Source organism: Myotis brandtii, unplaced genomic scaffold (assembly GCF_000412655.1).
Source record: "Myotis brandtii unplaced genomic scaffold, ASM41265v1 scaffold144, whole genome shotgun sequence".
Classification (NCBI taxonomy): domain Eukaryota; kingdom Metazoa; phylum Chordata; class Mammalia; order Chiroptera; family Vespertilionidae; genus Myotis; species Myotis brandtii.
The window spans coordinates 3,366,812-3,382,934 of NW_005355159.1; the positions used below are offsets into that span (position 1 = coordinate 3,366,812).

The 16,123-nt window shown below is 33.8% G+C and overlaps 1 protein-coding gene across 1 annotated transcript in view; it reads left to right on the top strand.

Moving 5' to 3' along the window:
* The window catches only part of VPS13C (vacuolar protein sorting 13 homolog C (S. cerevisiae)), a 182,912-nt gene that overhangs the window by 54,857 nt on the left and 111,932 nt on the right, over positions 1–16,123 (top strand). The window contains exons 10-18 of the mRNA XM_014535515.1: positions 906–965; positions 1,833–1,913; positions 3,483–3,540; positions 5,363–5,490; positions 6,480–6,586; positions 7,142–7,313; positions 9,640–9,702; positions 14,778–14,907; positions 15,746–15,840. Of these exons, the coding sequence (XP_014391001.1) occupies positions 906–965; positions 1,833–1,913; positions 3,483–3,540; positions 5,363–5,490; positions 6,480–6,586; positions 7,142–7,313; positions 9,640–9,702; positions 14,778–14,907; positions 15,746–15,840 (894 nt within the window). The remainder of the gene's footprint in view (positions 1–905; positions 966–1,832; positions 1,914–3,482; positions 3,541–5,362; positions 5,491–6,479; positions 6,587–7,141; positions 7,314–9,639; positions 9,703–14,777; positions 14,908–15,745; positions 15,841–16,123) is intronic.

The window sequence follows — 16,123 nt, forward strand, 5'->3', positions numbered from 1 at the left end:
TGCCCTCCCCCGCCCCATTGTCTGTGTCCATAGGTTATGTTTATATGCATGCATACAAGTCCTTTGGTTGATACCTCACCAGCACCCCCTTACCCCCCACCCCCACCTTCCCTCTGAGGTTTGATGGTCTGTTTGATGCTTCTACGTCTCTGGATCTATTTTTGTTCATCAGTTGTTCATTATATTCCACAAATGAGTGAGATCATGTGATACTTATCTAAAAAGCCTGTTTTTTAACCTTCTTCCGCTCCACCCATGCACCATCTAACTACCTGCCTTCTCTTTCTTTTCTTTCTAAGAGAATTTTCTACCTTTGCTATCTTTCTTTCCCCACCTCCTGTTGACTCCCTACCTACTGTACTCTGACTCTGCTACTCCATTGAAACTGTTCTTAACAAGTTCATCAGTAATGCCCTGGCTGCCAAATAAGTTTAATTTAGTTTTTTTTTCATTACAGAATTTAGTATTGCTTACCATGCTGATTTTCTGGAAACATGGTCATTCTTTGATTTCCATATTCTGGTTTTCTTCTTACTTTGCAATAATTATTTATTTGATCTTTAAAAAAAAAAGAAGTGGACCTTTTTCAATAGCTTATAGGCAAGCTCTCTGCTTTTATTCATACCCAATTTCTTCCATACTTCAGACACATAGTACTCAATAATTATTTTGTGGGTGGATTAACTTATTTAAATTTGAACGTCTTCAATTCTATTTTTACTGTTATTCCTTTGATTTTGTCATAAAGTTATGTAAAGAAACAGATTGCTAACAGTAGCTAACATTAGCTCTATGTGTTTTCTTCCTAAGTTATTTAGTTATAGTTTACAAATGTTAGAGTACTATTTTGAGATATATATATGTGTATATATATATTTCATTTCACAGTTCTTTTTTTCTTTTAGACTGCAAATGAACACTGGACTCCTTGTGTGTTAAATGAAGCAGACAAAATTATATACAAGGTATTAGACTGGATTAAACATTTCTTGAATTTCCTAGGTACAAACACTTAATGTATTTTCTTAAAGAAACCTTGATAGAGCAGTTTTGGCACTGCTACTTACTGTGTGACCTTCTAAAATCACTTACCTATTTTGAGGTTTAGGTTCTTCACCTAACATATAAAGAAAATGAATAAAATTAACATATCCCAGATTGTATTTTATGGAGCATTAGGTAGTTGACTTATTATTAGATTTGTAGAAAAATATTCTCTGGTCAAGTAAGATTACTGACTAAAAGTATTAAGCATTTGGTACATAGTTAAATAGGCATGTTTCATTTTTTTTTAAACTACAGAACTTCAGAATACTTTAAATATACTAATAAACATTGTGAACATTCAAGAGTGGTATTTAGTAAGTAGCTTTCCCCACCTTATTGATTATAGAATCCACTCCCCTCACGCCTCCCTCAAAACACCCATTCCTATCCACTGGAGACTGGAGAAATCATATCCTTTTTTTTTTTTTTTTTAGCAGAACATGTACAGGGCCTATTAAATAGTAAATTCTCAATAAATATTTGATAATTGTATGAATGAATTCCATTTGAAATAGTGTTCCTGGAAGCAAAATTTAGCAAATGCTGGATTAATAATAAAGTCTAAGAATAACATACAAACCCCCTCCCTCTCATTTTTACACTTGATCTCGGCCAAAAGGCTGAGAAGCAATTATTTCCCCCATTTTTGCATTATTTTCTTTCCTTTATAAACTCAAAATGGCAATTGGATAATTTGGGATACTGAACATGAGAATAATCTTTTAATATTGATTCTTAACTTCAATGTGTTAGTTGCTTGACCTCTTTCAATTGTTCTTTTATAGCTTATCCGACTTGATAGCCTTAGTGCCTACTGGAACGTAAACTGCAGCATGTCTTACCAGGGATCAAGGGAACAGATCTTGGTAATTTCTGTTTTTATCTGGAAGAGCTAACTACACTATATTTGTTTACATACGAGATCCTTAATGAAGACAGGCTATCAGTCTTGTGTTGAAGTTGTATATAATTAAATCAGAAGTATAAAACACAGTTTTTGGTATCCACTCTGTCTTTTAAAAAGCACTTTTGTTTTTGAAGATCTTTGTGAAATCATTCATTAAACAGTGAGATGAGAACCCATACTATTGAATCAACTGTGCTTAGGATTTTTTACACTATTTTGATAGCATTTGGTTACATTGTGGTGTTTCATGAGAATTGCTTGAAGAGTATTGTCAAGAAAGATGATACCTTGCCCAGCTGGTGTGGCTCAGTGGTTGAGCATCGACCCATCCACCAATTCAATTCCCAGTCAAAACACATGCCTGAGTTGTGGGTTCGATATCTGGCAGGGGTGTGCAGGAGGCAGCCAATCAATGTTGGTGTTTCTATCTTTCTTCTCCCTTTCTCTATCTTTAAAATCAATACAAACATTTAAAAAAAGAGTGGTATTGCTATTACAAAAAAAAAAAAAAAGGAAAGAAAGAAAGATGATACCGTTCAGATCTAAAGAATATATTCTTAGCCCTGGCCAATGGGGCTCAGTTGGTTGGGCATTGTCCTGTGCCCTGAAAGGTTACTGGTTCGATTCCCAGTCAGGGCACATGCCTGGGTTTCGGGCTCTTGATCCCCGGTAGGGGGTGTGCAGGTGGCAGCCAATTGATGTTTCACTCTCATATTGATGTTTCTCTCTCTCAAAAAAAAAATCAATAAAAAAATCTTTTAGGCATTTGTGATAATAATTTCTTAAACAGTGAAAGATTAACTTAAAACTTCAGTGTGTTAAGCCAGTCTTAGCCATGTTTACTTACTTAGAGGAGTCAAGAAGACCTGTTGAATTTTGGAACTGAATTAATTCTAAGAATCTATTTCTTATTTCTCAGATACTGTAACACAAATAAGTTGCCTTTGTCTAGAAATTGTTTGAGATCCCAGTTCATAGACATATATGTATATGTATATATATTTTAAAGTCACAATGTTATAATTTTAGATATTTAGAATTATAAAAAAATTTTTCTATGTTTTATTCTAAAGAAATATATCTATAAATAATGTTTAGTTTTTTTTAAACGGATTACTAGTGGGGAACACAATGTTATAATATTTCTATATATGTAGAGTTAAAATTATATACTTTTATATTTCATTCTAAAGAAATATACTTGTAAATAAAGTTTAGTGTTTTTTTTAATGGATTGCTGATTACAAAGAGGAAATAAAGGTACTGATCTAAGACCAAGTATTTTTTTTTTGGATATGTGGCTGAATATTTTATTTTTAATTTTCATATAATTAGAGTTAAAATTATATACTTTTATATTTTATTCTAAAGAAATATAGTTGTAAATAAAGTTTAGTGTTGTTTTTTTTAATGGATTGCTAATTACAAAGAGGAAATAAAGGTACTGATGTAAGACCAAGTATTTTTTTTTTGTATATGTGGCTGAATATTTTATTTTTAATTTTCATATAATTCAATTTTTTTTAAGGATCATCTGAAAAGTGAAATTCTTACAAGTAATGATATTCTACCAAGCCATCAATATAGTAAGTAATGGTAAAAGCTTATTTTATGTTATAGGAAGCCTGGAATTAAAAACTTCATTTTAGTATACTTCTTCTGATAAAATTACTGTGACAAAGAGAAAGTATTAATTTTATACCTTAATTTTATGATATAGCATGTTTGGATTGTAACTAATTATTTAGGAATAGATTATAACACACACACTGCTGAAGAATAAGGAAGACAAGGACAATGTGGCTATTGTTCACTCCTAACAGCTAACTGCCCTTGACCTCCACATTTCCTTCTTACCTTGCTATAATCTTCTTTGTTTTAGGAATTAGGTTTTCTTTGCTTTGCTTCATAACTGTCTCTCTGAGATCTTGGTATTCAGTCTCACCCCTAGCATGTCACTATTGCAGTGCTAAGACAAACCAACCACATTAGAGATTTTTTTATGTGAGTTTTCCTTGGCAGCCTTGCCTTTATTTCCTTTTAAATAGATCTCTAACAAATCTGCCTGCTTATTTATGTATCTCATCTGTTTTTTCCATTTCTGTTTCATTAGTCTACAGAAGCTATTGATTTGTTTACATTTACTATGTTCCTTTATGCTCATCCTCAAATTTTATGCCCATGTTCTTCTGTATTCCATATCACTCTGTTCACTATTGTTTTCTTCATATCCTTTTATGACTGATTGCTGTTATAGAAGAGTTGGCACTTTTTCTTTTATGTTCATTGGCCTCTCTATTTACTGATGACAAGGTTTTCACATGCTGCTAGTTTGTGAAAGCACTTTTACTCGTGACAGAACTAGTTCAGAAAATTCTCCAACTTTATTCTTAGGCATCTTCCACTTATAAATAAACTCTAAATTAGTTGAAATTTTATATTATCATGCAGACTGTAAACACTTTATAAGGTATCATAATTTATATAATTTTAATAGTATTATAAGTTATAATTATCACTTTACTTTGCTCTGTTATCTTTCCTAATACACCTTTTCATACTACTTCTCACTTTTAAAAATATTTTCTTTAGTTTATTCTAAGAATATATGCAGTGATTGTTTTGAAAATTGTAAAGTAGTAAGCAATTTTTTTCTGGGTTACATGAATTTTATTCATGGTTCTGTTCCTAAATTCTGGCAGTGATTAAATAAGACAGAAATTAATCAAATTTTGTTTCCTACTGTCCAGCCGGAGTAGCTCAGTTGGTTGAGTGCCGTCCTGTGCACTGAAAGGTTGCCAGTTTGATTCCTGGTCAGGGCACAAAACTGGGGTGCTGGTTCGACCTCCTGTCAGGGCACTCAAGGAAGGCAACCAATTGATATTTCTCCCTCCCTCCTTCCCTCTCTCCCTCAGTTCCCTTCCTCCCTTTCTTCCTCCCACTTTCCATCCTTCCCTTCCTCCCTCCCTCCCTTCCTCCCTCCCTCCCTCCCTTTCTCCCTATCTGTAAGCATGTTCTCTGGTGAGGATTAAAAAAATTTTTTTGTTTCCTACCTTGTATTAGTATTTTAAATGAATAGTAAAATCATTAAGTGTCTTGAAGCAAGGAGCAGAAGCCTAATTTTACAGAGTGTGAATTCCCAAGCGTAGATTGTCTGTATTTTGCACATTTCTTATTTAGAAGCACAGGACCCCAATTTTCTTTTTGGGGATTCCACTTTAACCCTTGAGTTTGACTGTTGGTATTATGCAGATAAATAGATACCTAAATATTTTTTGGTAGTTCTCTCTTTTACATATGTTTTATAATTTTTTTTTACTTTCAGTGTAACAGTGTTCTTAAAATTATTTAGTCATTCATATGTAAGAGCATATAGAGGTTATCTTACTTCTTCTCATGTGTTCTCAGTTTTCCAGCCAATATCAGCCTCTGCAAAACTCTACATGAATCCTTATGCAGAAACAGAGCTCAAAACACCCAAACTTGATGGGAACATAGAAGTACAAAATATTGCCATCGAACTGACCAAACCTCAGGTATCATTCAGTTGGATGTTTCTAACTTTGATGAGCCTTGAATTTCGACTGCTTTTGTCCTTTGTGATTATTCCTTCTCCAATGTTCTGATGGTTCTTTTGGTTTCTTATGTTAATATTTGACTCCTAAAAATAGATATATTATACATATTTTTTGGAAAGTATCAAATTTAAGAAATTTATTTTATCTGATATTTTCCTTATTAGTGGAGAGTCTTACCAAATTATAGTGAATTACATTATTTACATTTAATTCCCAATTGTTGATGGAGATTTTAATGTGTTTTTCTTCCTCAGATTTTAATAGCAGGCACTCTTATATTCAATATTACTTATTTTTTAGAACAGTTATTTTGGCGGCTTTTTAAAAATTTGTTTCTCAAGTTTGGTTATATGCCCAGGGAGTTTGGATAACAGACCTGGAGAAATGAAAGTGAAAAAAGGGCAGGGATTAACTAATTGAGCTTTTAATCCAGTGTAGTCTAATAAAAATATAATGCAAGTTATATATGTAACTTTAAATTTTCTAGTAGCTACATTAGCAAAGTAAAAAGAAAAGATGACATTAATTAAAATTATAACATTTTATTTAACCTGTCTAAAATATTATCATTTTAACATGCATTCAATTTTAAAAATTAAGGTATTATACATCCTTTTTTTCCTTAAGCCTTTGAAATCTGTGGTATATTTTACACTTAGAATACATTTATGTTCAGATTATCCACCTTTTAAGTGCTGAATAGCCATATGTAACCCTTAGGTAGAAATGTATTATGAAAAATAAAGAGGAAGAAGCTAACTTGCCCTTTTCTTTATCTTACCTACAGTCCTTACGTGTGTGTGTGTGTTTTCCTCTATTTGAGCTATTTACCAGACACACAGAATTGTTATATTGGTGGTCAGATGGGCGATTAAGTAGCTTTATTTTATTTAGTGTTTACTCGTGTGTGCAATCTAATCAATATAAGTTTGTTTTTGTCTTAATAGTACTTAAGTATGATTGACCTTTTGGAGTCAGTGGATTACATGGTTAGAAATGCCCCTTACAGGAAATATAAACCTTATGTACCTCTTCATACCAATGGTCGACAATGGTAAGTTAGAATTATTTTTAAAAAAATAAGAAACATAGTCATATAGTTAGGGATTCTCAGAGTTAAGACATGTTTAAAGCCACATAATGAAGCTACTTTTTTTCTTTTATATAGACATAGAGTGTTATCTTTTATATTATGTCCTTGTTACTTTTTTTCATAAATACATTCTGTTGTACTTCTACTCCCAGATTATTTCCAAATTCTTAATTTAGTATTCAAGACTTTCAACATTTTTTGGTCTTATTGCACTTTAGTCATCCACATGGACTCAATGTTTTAACCATATTGGATGCTATTAATTTTGCACAGCAAATCATTTTGTGTCTTTGTGATTTTGCTTTGATAAACCCTCTTCCTGGAGTGCTTTGTTCATTTCATAATCTATTTAAGTCAGAAAATTATACTGGGAAATTGAACTCTTATTATTGAGCTCTTACAAGAAAAGAGTTAATAACAAAAAGTATAACAGGTTAGGTCTAAAGTCAAAGCTATTTTCCTGCTTTTTCTTAAACCTCTATATTCAGATGTACATTAAAAATTTTTGATTTGCAGGTGGAAATATGCAATTGATTCTATTCTTGAAGTTCATATAAGAAGGTGTACACATATGTGGTCATGGAGTAACATAAAAAATCACAGGCAATTGCTCAAGAGTTATAAATGTGCCTACAAAACCAAGCTGACCCAGACTAAAGTCCCAGAAGAAATACAGAAACAAATTCAGGTATATCTTGCATATGTTGATGAAAGGTATTATTTGTTAAATCATCCTTTAATGTTAATTTTTATAAATTTAATTTGTATTAAAATATGATTTAGAAAGAATAATGTTAATCTCTTTTGAGAGAATTTTATGGGAAAATGCACAGTATTTTCCCCCAATTTTTATCTTCTTTGAAAAATCCTTCTCATCCATCCTCATATTAGATAAAATGGGGTTACTGTAAACGATTTGTAGAAATATGTTTGGTATTTGTAATAATGTATAGAAAATCAATGTTAGATCTGTTTATTATTAGCTAGGTGTATATTATTAGGTTTGTTAGTGGCTTTTAAAAAATAGTTCCAATTATTATTTATAAAAAACAGCTGTATTCTCAAGATAGGAGGAGTCTTACTTACCCCCTTTTGAAACAAAGAAAAACATCATACTGAATATATAAGTTGCTTAATATCATCTGACTTTGATTATATAACTTTCTGCCACAAATTCATAATGTAAAGAACTGAATTCTGCCTGGCCAGTGTGGCTCAGTGGTTGAGCATCGACCTATGAACCAGGAGGTCACCGTTCGATTCCCAGTCAGGGCACATGCTCAAGTTGTGGGCTCGATCCCCAGTGTGGGGCATGCAGAAGGCAGCTGATCAGTGGTTCTCTCTCATCATTGATGTTTCTATCTCTCTCTCCCTCTCCCTTCCTTTCTGAAATCAATAAAAATATATTAAAAAAGAATTGAATTCCTATTATTATGAAGCATATGACAATCACCAGTATTATATATTAGAAAAAGTATCAAGTTTCTAAACATTTCAGGTACCATGTTCTCATGTACAAAATGAAAACAATATCTGTTTTATAGAGTTGTGAGATGTGCATAAGATAACACTTAGAGCACCTGACACCCAGGTTACTAGGATTACTTTTTAAAAAAATTCTCACCTGAGGATATATTTTTAAAAGTATATTCTATTTTTTGCCCTGACTGGTTTGGCTCAGTGGTTAGTGTTGTCCTGCAGATCAAAGGGTTGCAGATTTGATTCCCATCAAGGGCACATATCTCGGTTGTAGGTTCCCCAGCTCTGGTAGGGGTGCACGCGGGAGGCCAGTCAATCAATGTGTCTCTCTTATGTCAGTGTTTCTCTCTCTCTCCCCCTCCTCCCTCTCTTCCACTCTCTAGAAATCAATTAAGAAAATATCTTTGGGTGAGGATTATAAATAAATAAATAAATAAATAAATAAATAAATAATATGTTATTGTTATTGTTATCTTTATTATAGATGTCCCCCATTTTTCTCTCCTTTGCCCCCCTCCATCCTGACCGTGCCCTCCTTTCTCTCTGGCCCTTACCACATTGTTGTCTATGTCCATGGGCTATGCATATATGTTCTTTGGCTATTCTCTTCACCTTCTTTCATCCTGTACACCCCACCCACCTTCCCTCTGACATCTCAGACTCCGGTTCTTTATTAGGTTTTGTTTGGAATACTCCATGGCTGTAAAAAGGATAAAACTCTGATCTGTTAAGACAGCATGGATGGACCTGGAGATTATTATGCTAAGTGAAATAAGCCACTCAGAGAAAAATACTGTATGATCTCACTTGTATGTGGAATCTAATGAACCTGAGGATATGTTTTTATTGATTTTAGAGAGAGAGGAAGAGGGAGGGAGAGAGGGAGGGGGAGAGAGAGAGAGAGAGAGAGAGAGAGAGAGAGAAACATTGATATGAGGGAGAAATGTTGATCCCTTGCCTCCTGTATGCGCCCTGACTGAGATCACAAGGGTATGTACCCTGACCAGGAACTGAACCTGTAACCTTTTTGGTGAACGGGACAATGCTCCAACCAACTGAACACAATGACTGGAGCTTCTCTTACATACATCTATGTAAATTCCCCAAATCACTTTCTACTTTAGATTACTTGTGATTTGCAGAATTTTACATTTAAAAATTTTGTGTTTTATAATGGTGCCTTTAGTACAATGATTGTAAAATAATATAGAATAGAGGGAGTCAGAAGTAAGAACTATAGGATAATACCCCTTCTAGATATTCTTGTTTCCATTGCATATATGGCTATCTATGTATTGTAATGGTCTCATTAAAATTCTTATTTTTATACTTATTGAGGATTTACTTCCTTGAAAAACTTATTTCTTATATTGCAAAAGTTAAAAATGTAAAAGCCAAGTGCATATTCAAATTTATACTTAAACTTTCATTTGATCACAAATACTGTTTGTTCATGGACTAATAAGTAAGCCTGGATATCATTGAAGAAAAAAGTATTCTATCTAATGATCATTTTCCTTGTCTTTATTTTACAGGATTTGGAGAAGACTCTAGATGTTTTTAACATAATTTTAGCAAGGCAACAAGCACAAGTTGAGGTAATTATTTTTATTAGCTGATTTTATGTTTTAAACATGTTACAACTACTCCCTTAAACCTAGGATCAAGAAAGCTAAGTTTCATAGGATGTTGTTGAGATTTGCTTAATTGAGAATAAAGATTGAATTTTCACAGATTAATTTTGTCTCAGGAAAAAATTAAAATATTGGGGGGAAGGGGAAGGTGACATTAAGGGGAAATTTAAAAAAATGTTATGACAAAAATTTTGAACTCTCTCCCCCCTCCACCCCCAATAGAAAGTAAATAAAAGTCATCCATTATTCTAGCAACACTGAATGCTAACTGTTAACATTTTTGACATACAGACTCTTAGGTCTTTCCCCCATGCATGCGTACCTACCTATTTATGCTTCTTAGCCATTTCTTTCACTTTATCTTTGCTTTGTTTTCTCTTCCCTCCATTCCTTCCTCCTTTACTTCACTGACATTTTTTCTTCCCTTCTCTCTCTCCTTCTTTCCCTCTTCCTCTGTCTCTTCTTCTCTTCTTTTTTCCCCCCAAAATTGGAATCAATCTGTTCATAAGTGTTTTATAAATGCTGATTTATTTCAGTTGGCACCTTGTCTGCATTGTTATGTGTTTTTTCTATTATTCTGTAACATGACTTTTTTTGGTATTTAAAAAATGAATTACAAGTGCAATACAACTTATTATAGAAAAGTTAGAAAATATTGATCTACAAAAAAAGAAAAGAAAATAGAAACTACCCATTATGTCACACACCAAAGATAACTATTGTTAATGCATTTCTGTATATTGTTTTAGTTTTTTACATTAATAAAACTTCATACACATGCTTCTCTTTTTGAATGGGTTTGAAGCATATATACTTGTGCATTCATTTACTTAGCAAATACTCATTGAGTGCCCATCACGCTAGCACAGTGATTTTCAATTTTTTTAATCTTATGGCACACATAAAGTAATAACTAAAATTCTGTGGCGTATCAAAAATGTATTTTTTGCAAATCTGACAATTTTGACTTAATCACACTGGATGGATATTCTTGTGTTGTATGTTGCCTTTTTTTTTTTTTTGCAATCTAAGAGTAAAGAGGTCAGTATACCTGACCATTAGTCAGGTTTTGTGTGTTTTAGAAATTCTTGCATCACACCACCAGGAAATCTCTACTGTTGCCTTTTTTTTTTTTTTTTTGCAATCTAAGAGTAAAGAGGTCAGTATACCTGACCATTAGTCAGGTTTTGTGTGTTTTAGAAATTCTTGCATCACACCATTTGGAAATCTCTATACTAGCATTATGGTTAAAGAGTGTGGACCTGGGAGTCAGATGGTTTGGATTTTAATCCCAGCTTTGCCAACTAATACTTGTGTAACCTTGGGCTGGCTATGTAACCTCTCTGTGTCTCAGTTTCCTCATTTGTAATTGGATTAATGCATAGTACCTACATCATAGAGTTACTGTGAGTAGTGCATGATAATTGATGTAAACCACTTCCAGCGGTTCTCAACCTGTGAGTCTTGACCCCTTTGGCGGTCGAACAACCCTTTCACAGGGGTCTCCTAAGATCAACCTGCATATCAGATATTTACATTACGATTCATAACAGTAGCAACGAAAGTAATTTTATGGTTGGGTCACAACATGAGGAACTGTATTTAAAGGGCCAGAAGGTTGAGAACCACTGACTTAGACTGTTATGTGCCTGGCATATAACAATTACTAAATAAGTGACTTTTTTCTTTATCATCATCATTATCATTTGCATTAGCATTCAGAAGTGAACAAAACAGACAAAAATCCCTTACATTATAATAGGAAGAATGATAATAAACAAAAAAGTAAATAAAAATAATGTAGAAATTAATATAAAGAGTGCTAAGGCTAGGCAGAGATCATAATAGGGTTGCAGTTTTAAATAAGATGGTCAGGGAAAGTCTCACTAAGAAGGATACATTTGAGCAAAACCAACCAGAAAGATACCTGAGGGAAAGTGTACCAATCAGAAGGAATATAGCAAGTTGAAAGATTTTTGGGGTGGGAACATAACTAGCTCATTACGGGGAGTAGAGTGGTGAGAGCCAGGAGAAATGGTGGTTAACGTGGTCAGAGAAGGAAGGTAGTGGAGGAGTTGGAGTGGTGATTGTTGGAGTTATGGAGAATGCTAGATTCTGTAGGGCAAGCATGTCAAATTCGGCCCACAACGAGTATTTTTGTGGCCCAGCCAATATAATGGTATGTAAAAAATGTTTTAATAAAATTTCGTAACTTAATTTTTACAATATCCTGTTAAACAGGATTATTAATAACAAACTACAATGTTCGCTAATGACTGATTACAATAATCATGTTGCATTCATTTCCCCAGGTGCACCTTTTCTCTCTACTAATACTAGCAGCGAATATTTTAGCAGCCTATTGCCATGTCATTAGTCTTGTACTGACTTGTTTGGTGTGCGCAACAGGAAATACTTAGCTTTTGGAGAACAAGAAAAATAGGTATATTTTTGTTATGCTTATTAGTTTGTGCAGTTGTTCAGTGTCTGGTAAGTTAATGTTCAAGAAAATATTATTTTTTATTAAAATGTTCTGTTTATGTTTACGATTACTCATTTATTTCAGCCCTTAGTATTCAGCATGTCTCTATCGAAATAAACCTATGTTTCTTTGAAAATTGAAGCTTTTATTTTTTTGCAGCCTACATAAACTTAAACCTTGTTTATTTGGCCTGTGTTAGCCATTGAGTTTGACATGCTTGCTGTAGGGTCTTAAAAGCAATTCATTTTAAGTTTTTGTGGATTTTGGTTTTTACTCTGCATTAGGGAGCCATTTCATGAATAGAATAATATAATCTGACTTAGGTTTTAAAACTTCCTCTGGCTGCTAATTTGAAAACAGACTGTAAAAAGGAGGGCAAAACTGAAAACAGAGATTAGTTAGGATGTTCTTGAAATATTTGAGAAATAATGGTAGTGTGGCTGAGAATGGTTACGATGGAGTGATGCCTCAGCGTCAAATTCTGGATATGTTTCGCCCAGCCGGTGGGGCTCAGTGGTTGAGTATCAACCTATGAACCGAAGGTCCCCATTGGAGGTTGGATTCTCAGTCAGGTCACATGCCCAGGTTGCAGGCTCGATCCCCAGTAGGGGGCATGCAAGAGGCAGCCGATCAATGATCCTCTTTCAACATTGATGTTTCTATCTCTCCCTCTTCCTTCCTCTCTGAAATCAATAAAAAAAAATTAAAAATATTCTGCATATGTTTTAAGGGAGAGCCATTATTTCCCAAAGGACTAAATTCAGATTTTAAGAGAGAGAAATCAGAGATGACTAAGAATTTTGTCTTGGAGCAGTTGGGAAGTTGGAGTTACCATGAAATGAGAGGGGGAAGATTAGCTGGAACAAGCTTGGGTGAGATAGGAGATGAGTAGTTCAGTTTTGGACCTATAAAGTTTAGCTACCATTCAGACATTAATGTGGATATATGGAGTAGTCAATTGGATACGTGAATGTAGAGTTTAGAAGTCTGTGTTGGAAATATGAATTTAGCAGGAGTAAGCACACAGATGGCATTTAAAGCTATGACATTGGATGAAATTACCTACTAGTAAGTTAGAGTAGCTAGAAAATTGGTGGACTCTAAAGACCTGTAGCATTCTATTGTTTATAGGTCAGAGAGATGGGAACCAGTAAAGGTCACCATGGAGAAGTTGCCAGAGATATAGGTGGAAAATTCTCAGAATATAATATCCTCAAAACCAAGTGAAGAAAGAATTGCAAGGAAGAGGGAGGGATCAACTGTGACAGGTGCATCTGATTGGTCAACTGACCTGAAGACTGAGAATTGACCATTAGGTTTCCCAAATGTGAGATGTTTCAGCTATTATTTCTTACAATGATTTTATGAACACACATAAATAAATATGTATGTATATGTACATATGTAGGTCCATATATACATATCTATGATGTTTTGATATATCGCAAGTTCCTGAGGCTTTGTTCATTTTTTTCCCCACTAATGTTTTTTCTTTCTGTTCTTCAGATTGGAAAATTTCTATTGCTGTGTCTTCAAGTTTACTCTTTCCTTTATCATTTCCATTTTCAGGTCTATAATTCCTATTGAATTCCTATAAAGATTTTATTTTTCTGCCAAAAATTCTTACATTTTAGTAACTTTAAGAGTATTTTCCTTTATCTAATGTAACATTAGTTTCAACATCTAGGTTATTTGGTTATTGGCATCTGTTGATTATCCTTTTCCTTGATAATTGGTCATATTTTCCTAGGTTTTTGTTTGTTTTGTTTTCATATATCAAGTGATTTTGATTATATTTATGGACATTGTGAATATTATATTGTGTAGTCTCTGTGTCCTGTTATCCTCCAGAAACTGTTGGACATTTTTTATCTTAGCACATGCCTTCTATGGATAGTGGTTCAAATCTCAATCTATTTGTTTCAATTTTTGTATGTTGGTTTGGGTCTATTTTGCACATGAACAGTATAGGAGTCTGAGAGTTGTGCAGATGGTTTATATCTCAGTTCAGGTCTCTGAACCTTTGCTACTTTCATTGAGGTTAGTTTCATACATGGGAAGCTTAGGTTAGACTGAGGTTTGTGCAGACTTCTACCCAGATATCCCATTCTCTGGCTCTTCTCCCTCTAGGATTTCCCTCTGTATACTCTGGCTTTCATGGACTGCATTTACTCATCCTGTAGCCAGACTTTTGAATGTGGAAGCATTATCCCCTCAGTCCCAGTGGCTCCTTAGCTTAAATATTTGGAAGATATATTGCTCAGAAATATGCTGTCCTAGTGGCTCCTTAACTTAAAAATTTGAGAGACATATCACTGGAATCCTTGACTATAATTCTTAACAAAATGCAGCAAAATGCTATTGGTAGGTGTGGAAAGTAAATTAATAGACTACATTAATCACATGTTAAACATCATTTCAGAAGGAACTGTCTTTCTTGACTATAGTTAACCTATTGTAGTGTTTAAAAAAGTTAAGCTTTGTTTTTACCCGACTATACCTGAAAATGAAGAGGACATTTACTCTTTAATTAATTTTTTAAATTTTGATGTTTTAGGTGATTCGGTCCGGGCAGAAATTAAAGAACAAGTCTACTGATGCAGGCGAGAAACGTGGAGGCTGGTTTAGTGGGTTTTGGGGTAAGAAGGAAAGTAAGAAAAAAGATGAAGAATCTTTGATTCCTGAAAGTAAGTTCCAAGTCAAGTAATTTATTGTATGCCCATAAGACAAACTATATAAATTATATTTTAGCCAGTTGGTTGAATTTTATTTCATAACTAGAGGCCTGATGCATGAAATTCATGCACGGATAGGGTCCCTAGGCCTGGCTGGTGATCAGGGCTGATCGAGGCCTTCCAGCTGCTGCCCAGGGCTTTCCTTCCCCCACTGCTGGCTGCTGGCTGCCAGCCGGGGCCTTTCTTCATTCCGCGCCACCCCCTGTGGTCAGCGCACATTATAGCGAGCGATCGAACTCCTTGTCTCCCGGTTGAACTCCCAAGGGGACATTTTTCATATTAGCCATATATATATATATACACACACACACACATACACATAATTTTGAAATAAAAGTAGCTCAATGTGGCAAACATATAAGCAGATACATCAGGCTGGCACATTTCTGTGTTTCAAATTAAAGCAAAACTTTGATATTTTTTTTTTTGGAGAAAAATTATTTGTGTGAAATTTAAAAAGTTGAAATTCAGAAATCACTACATTTAACATTCCTAATTGTTACTTTTTACATGGATATTTAATTAGAAGTTTCTCTTAGTTTTTAAAATACTTAGGGAATTAAAAATCCATATAGGAGACCTGAATTTCCTTAATGGTCTCTCTGCTTTTTCTTGATCTAAAAGAGCAAAGGCATGATATTTTAGTATATTAGAGGAAATCACCTGGCTGCTTTTGCTTTAGCATTTGTTTTTATTGATTTTAGGGCACTTATTAGTTTGGTTTGATTTTTTTTTATTGTACCTGTAAAACTGAAGCAATTGATTTTAAAATATTGTCTTTTCTTTGTAGCTATTGATGACCTTATGACTCCAGAGGAAAAAGATAAGTTCTTCACAGCTATTGGTTATAGTGAGAGCACCCACAACCTAACTTTACCCAAACAGGTAATTATTTAGGTGGTCTAAGAGGTGGTTTGTTTCATTTTACTGTATTATCTTATATTATCAAATTAATTTTTGTGGGTGGTACAAGATGAGGTCCAGTTTAATATCCAGTTTTTCTAGAACCATTTATTAAAGATACTACCTTTTCTCTATGAGTTTTCTTCTTAATTTTTTTTAATCCTCCCCTGAGGAAATTTTTTTCATTGATTTTTAGAGAGAGTGGAAGGAAAGTAGGAGAGAGAGAGAGAGACATTGATTGGTTGCCTTCCACACATGCCCCAAC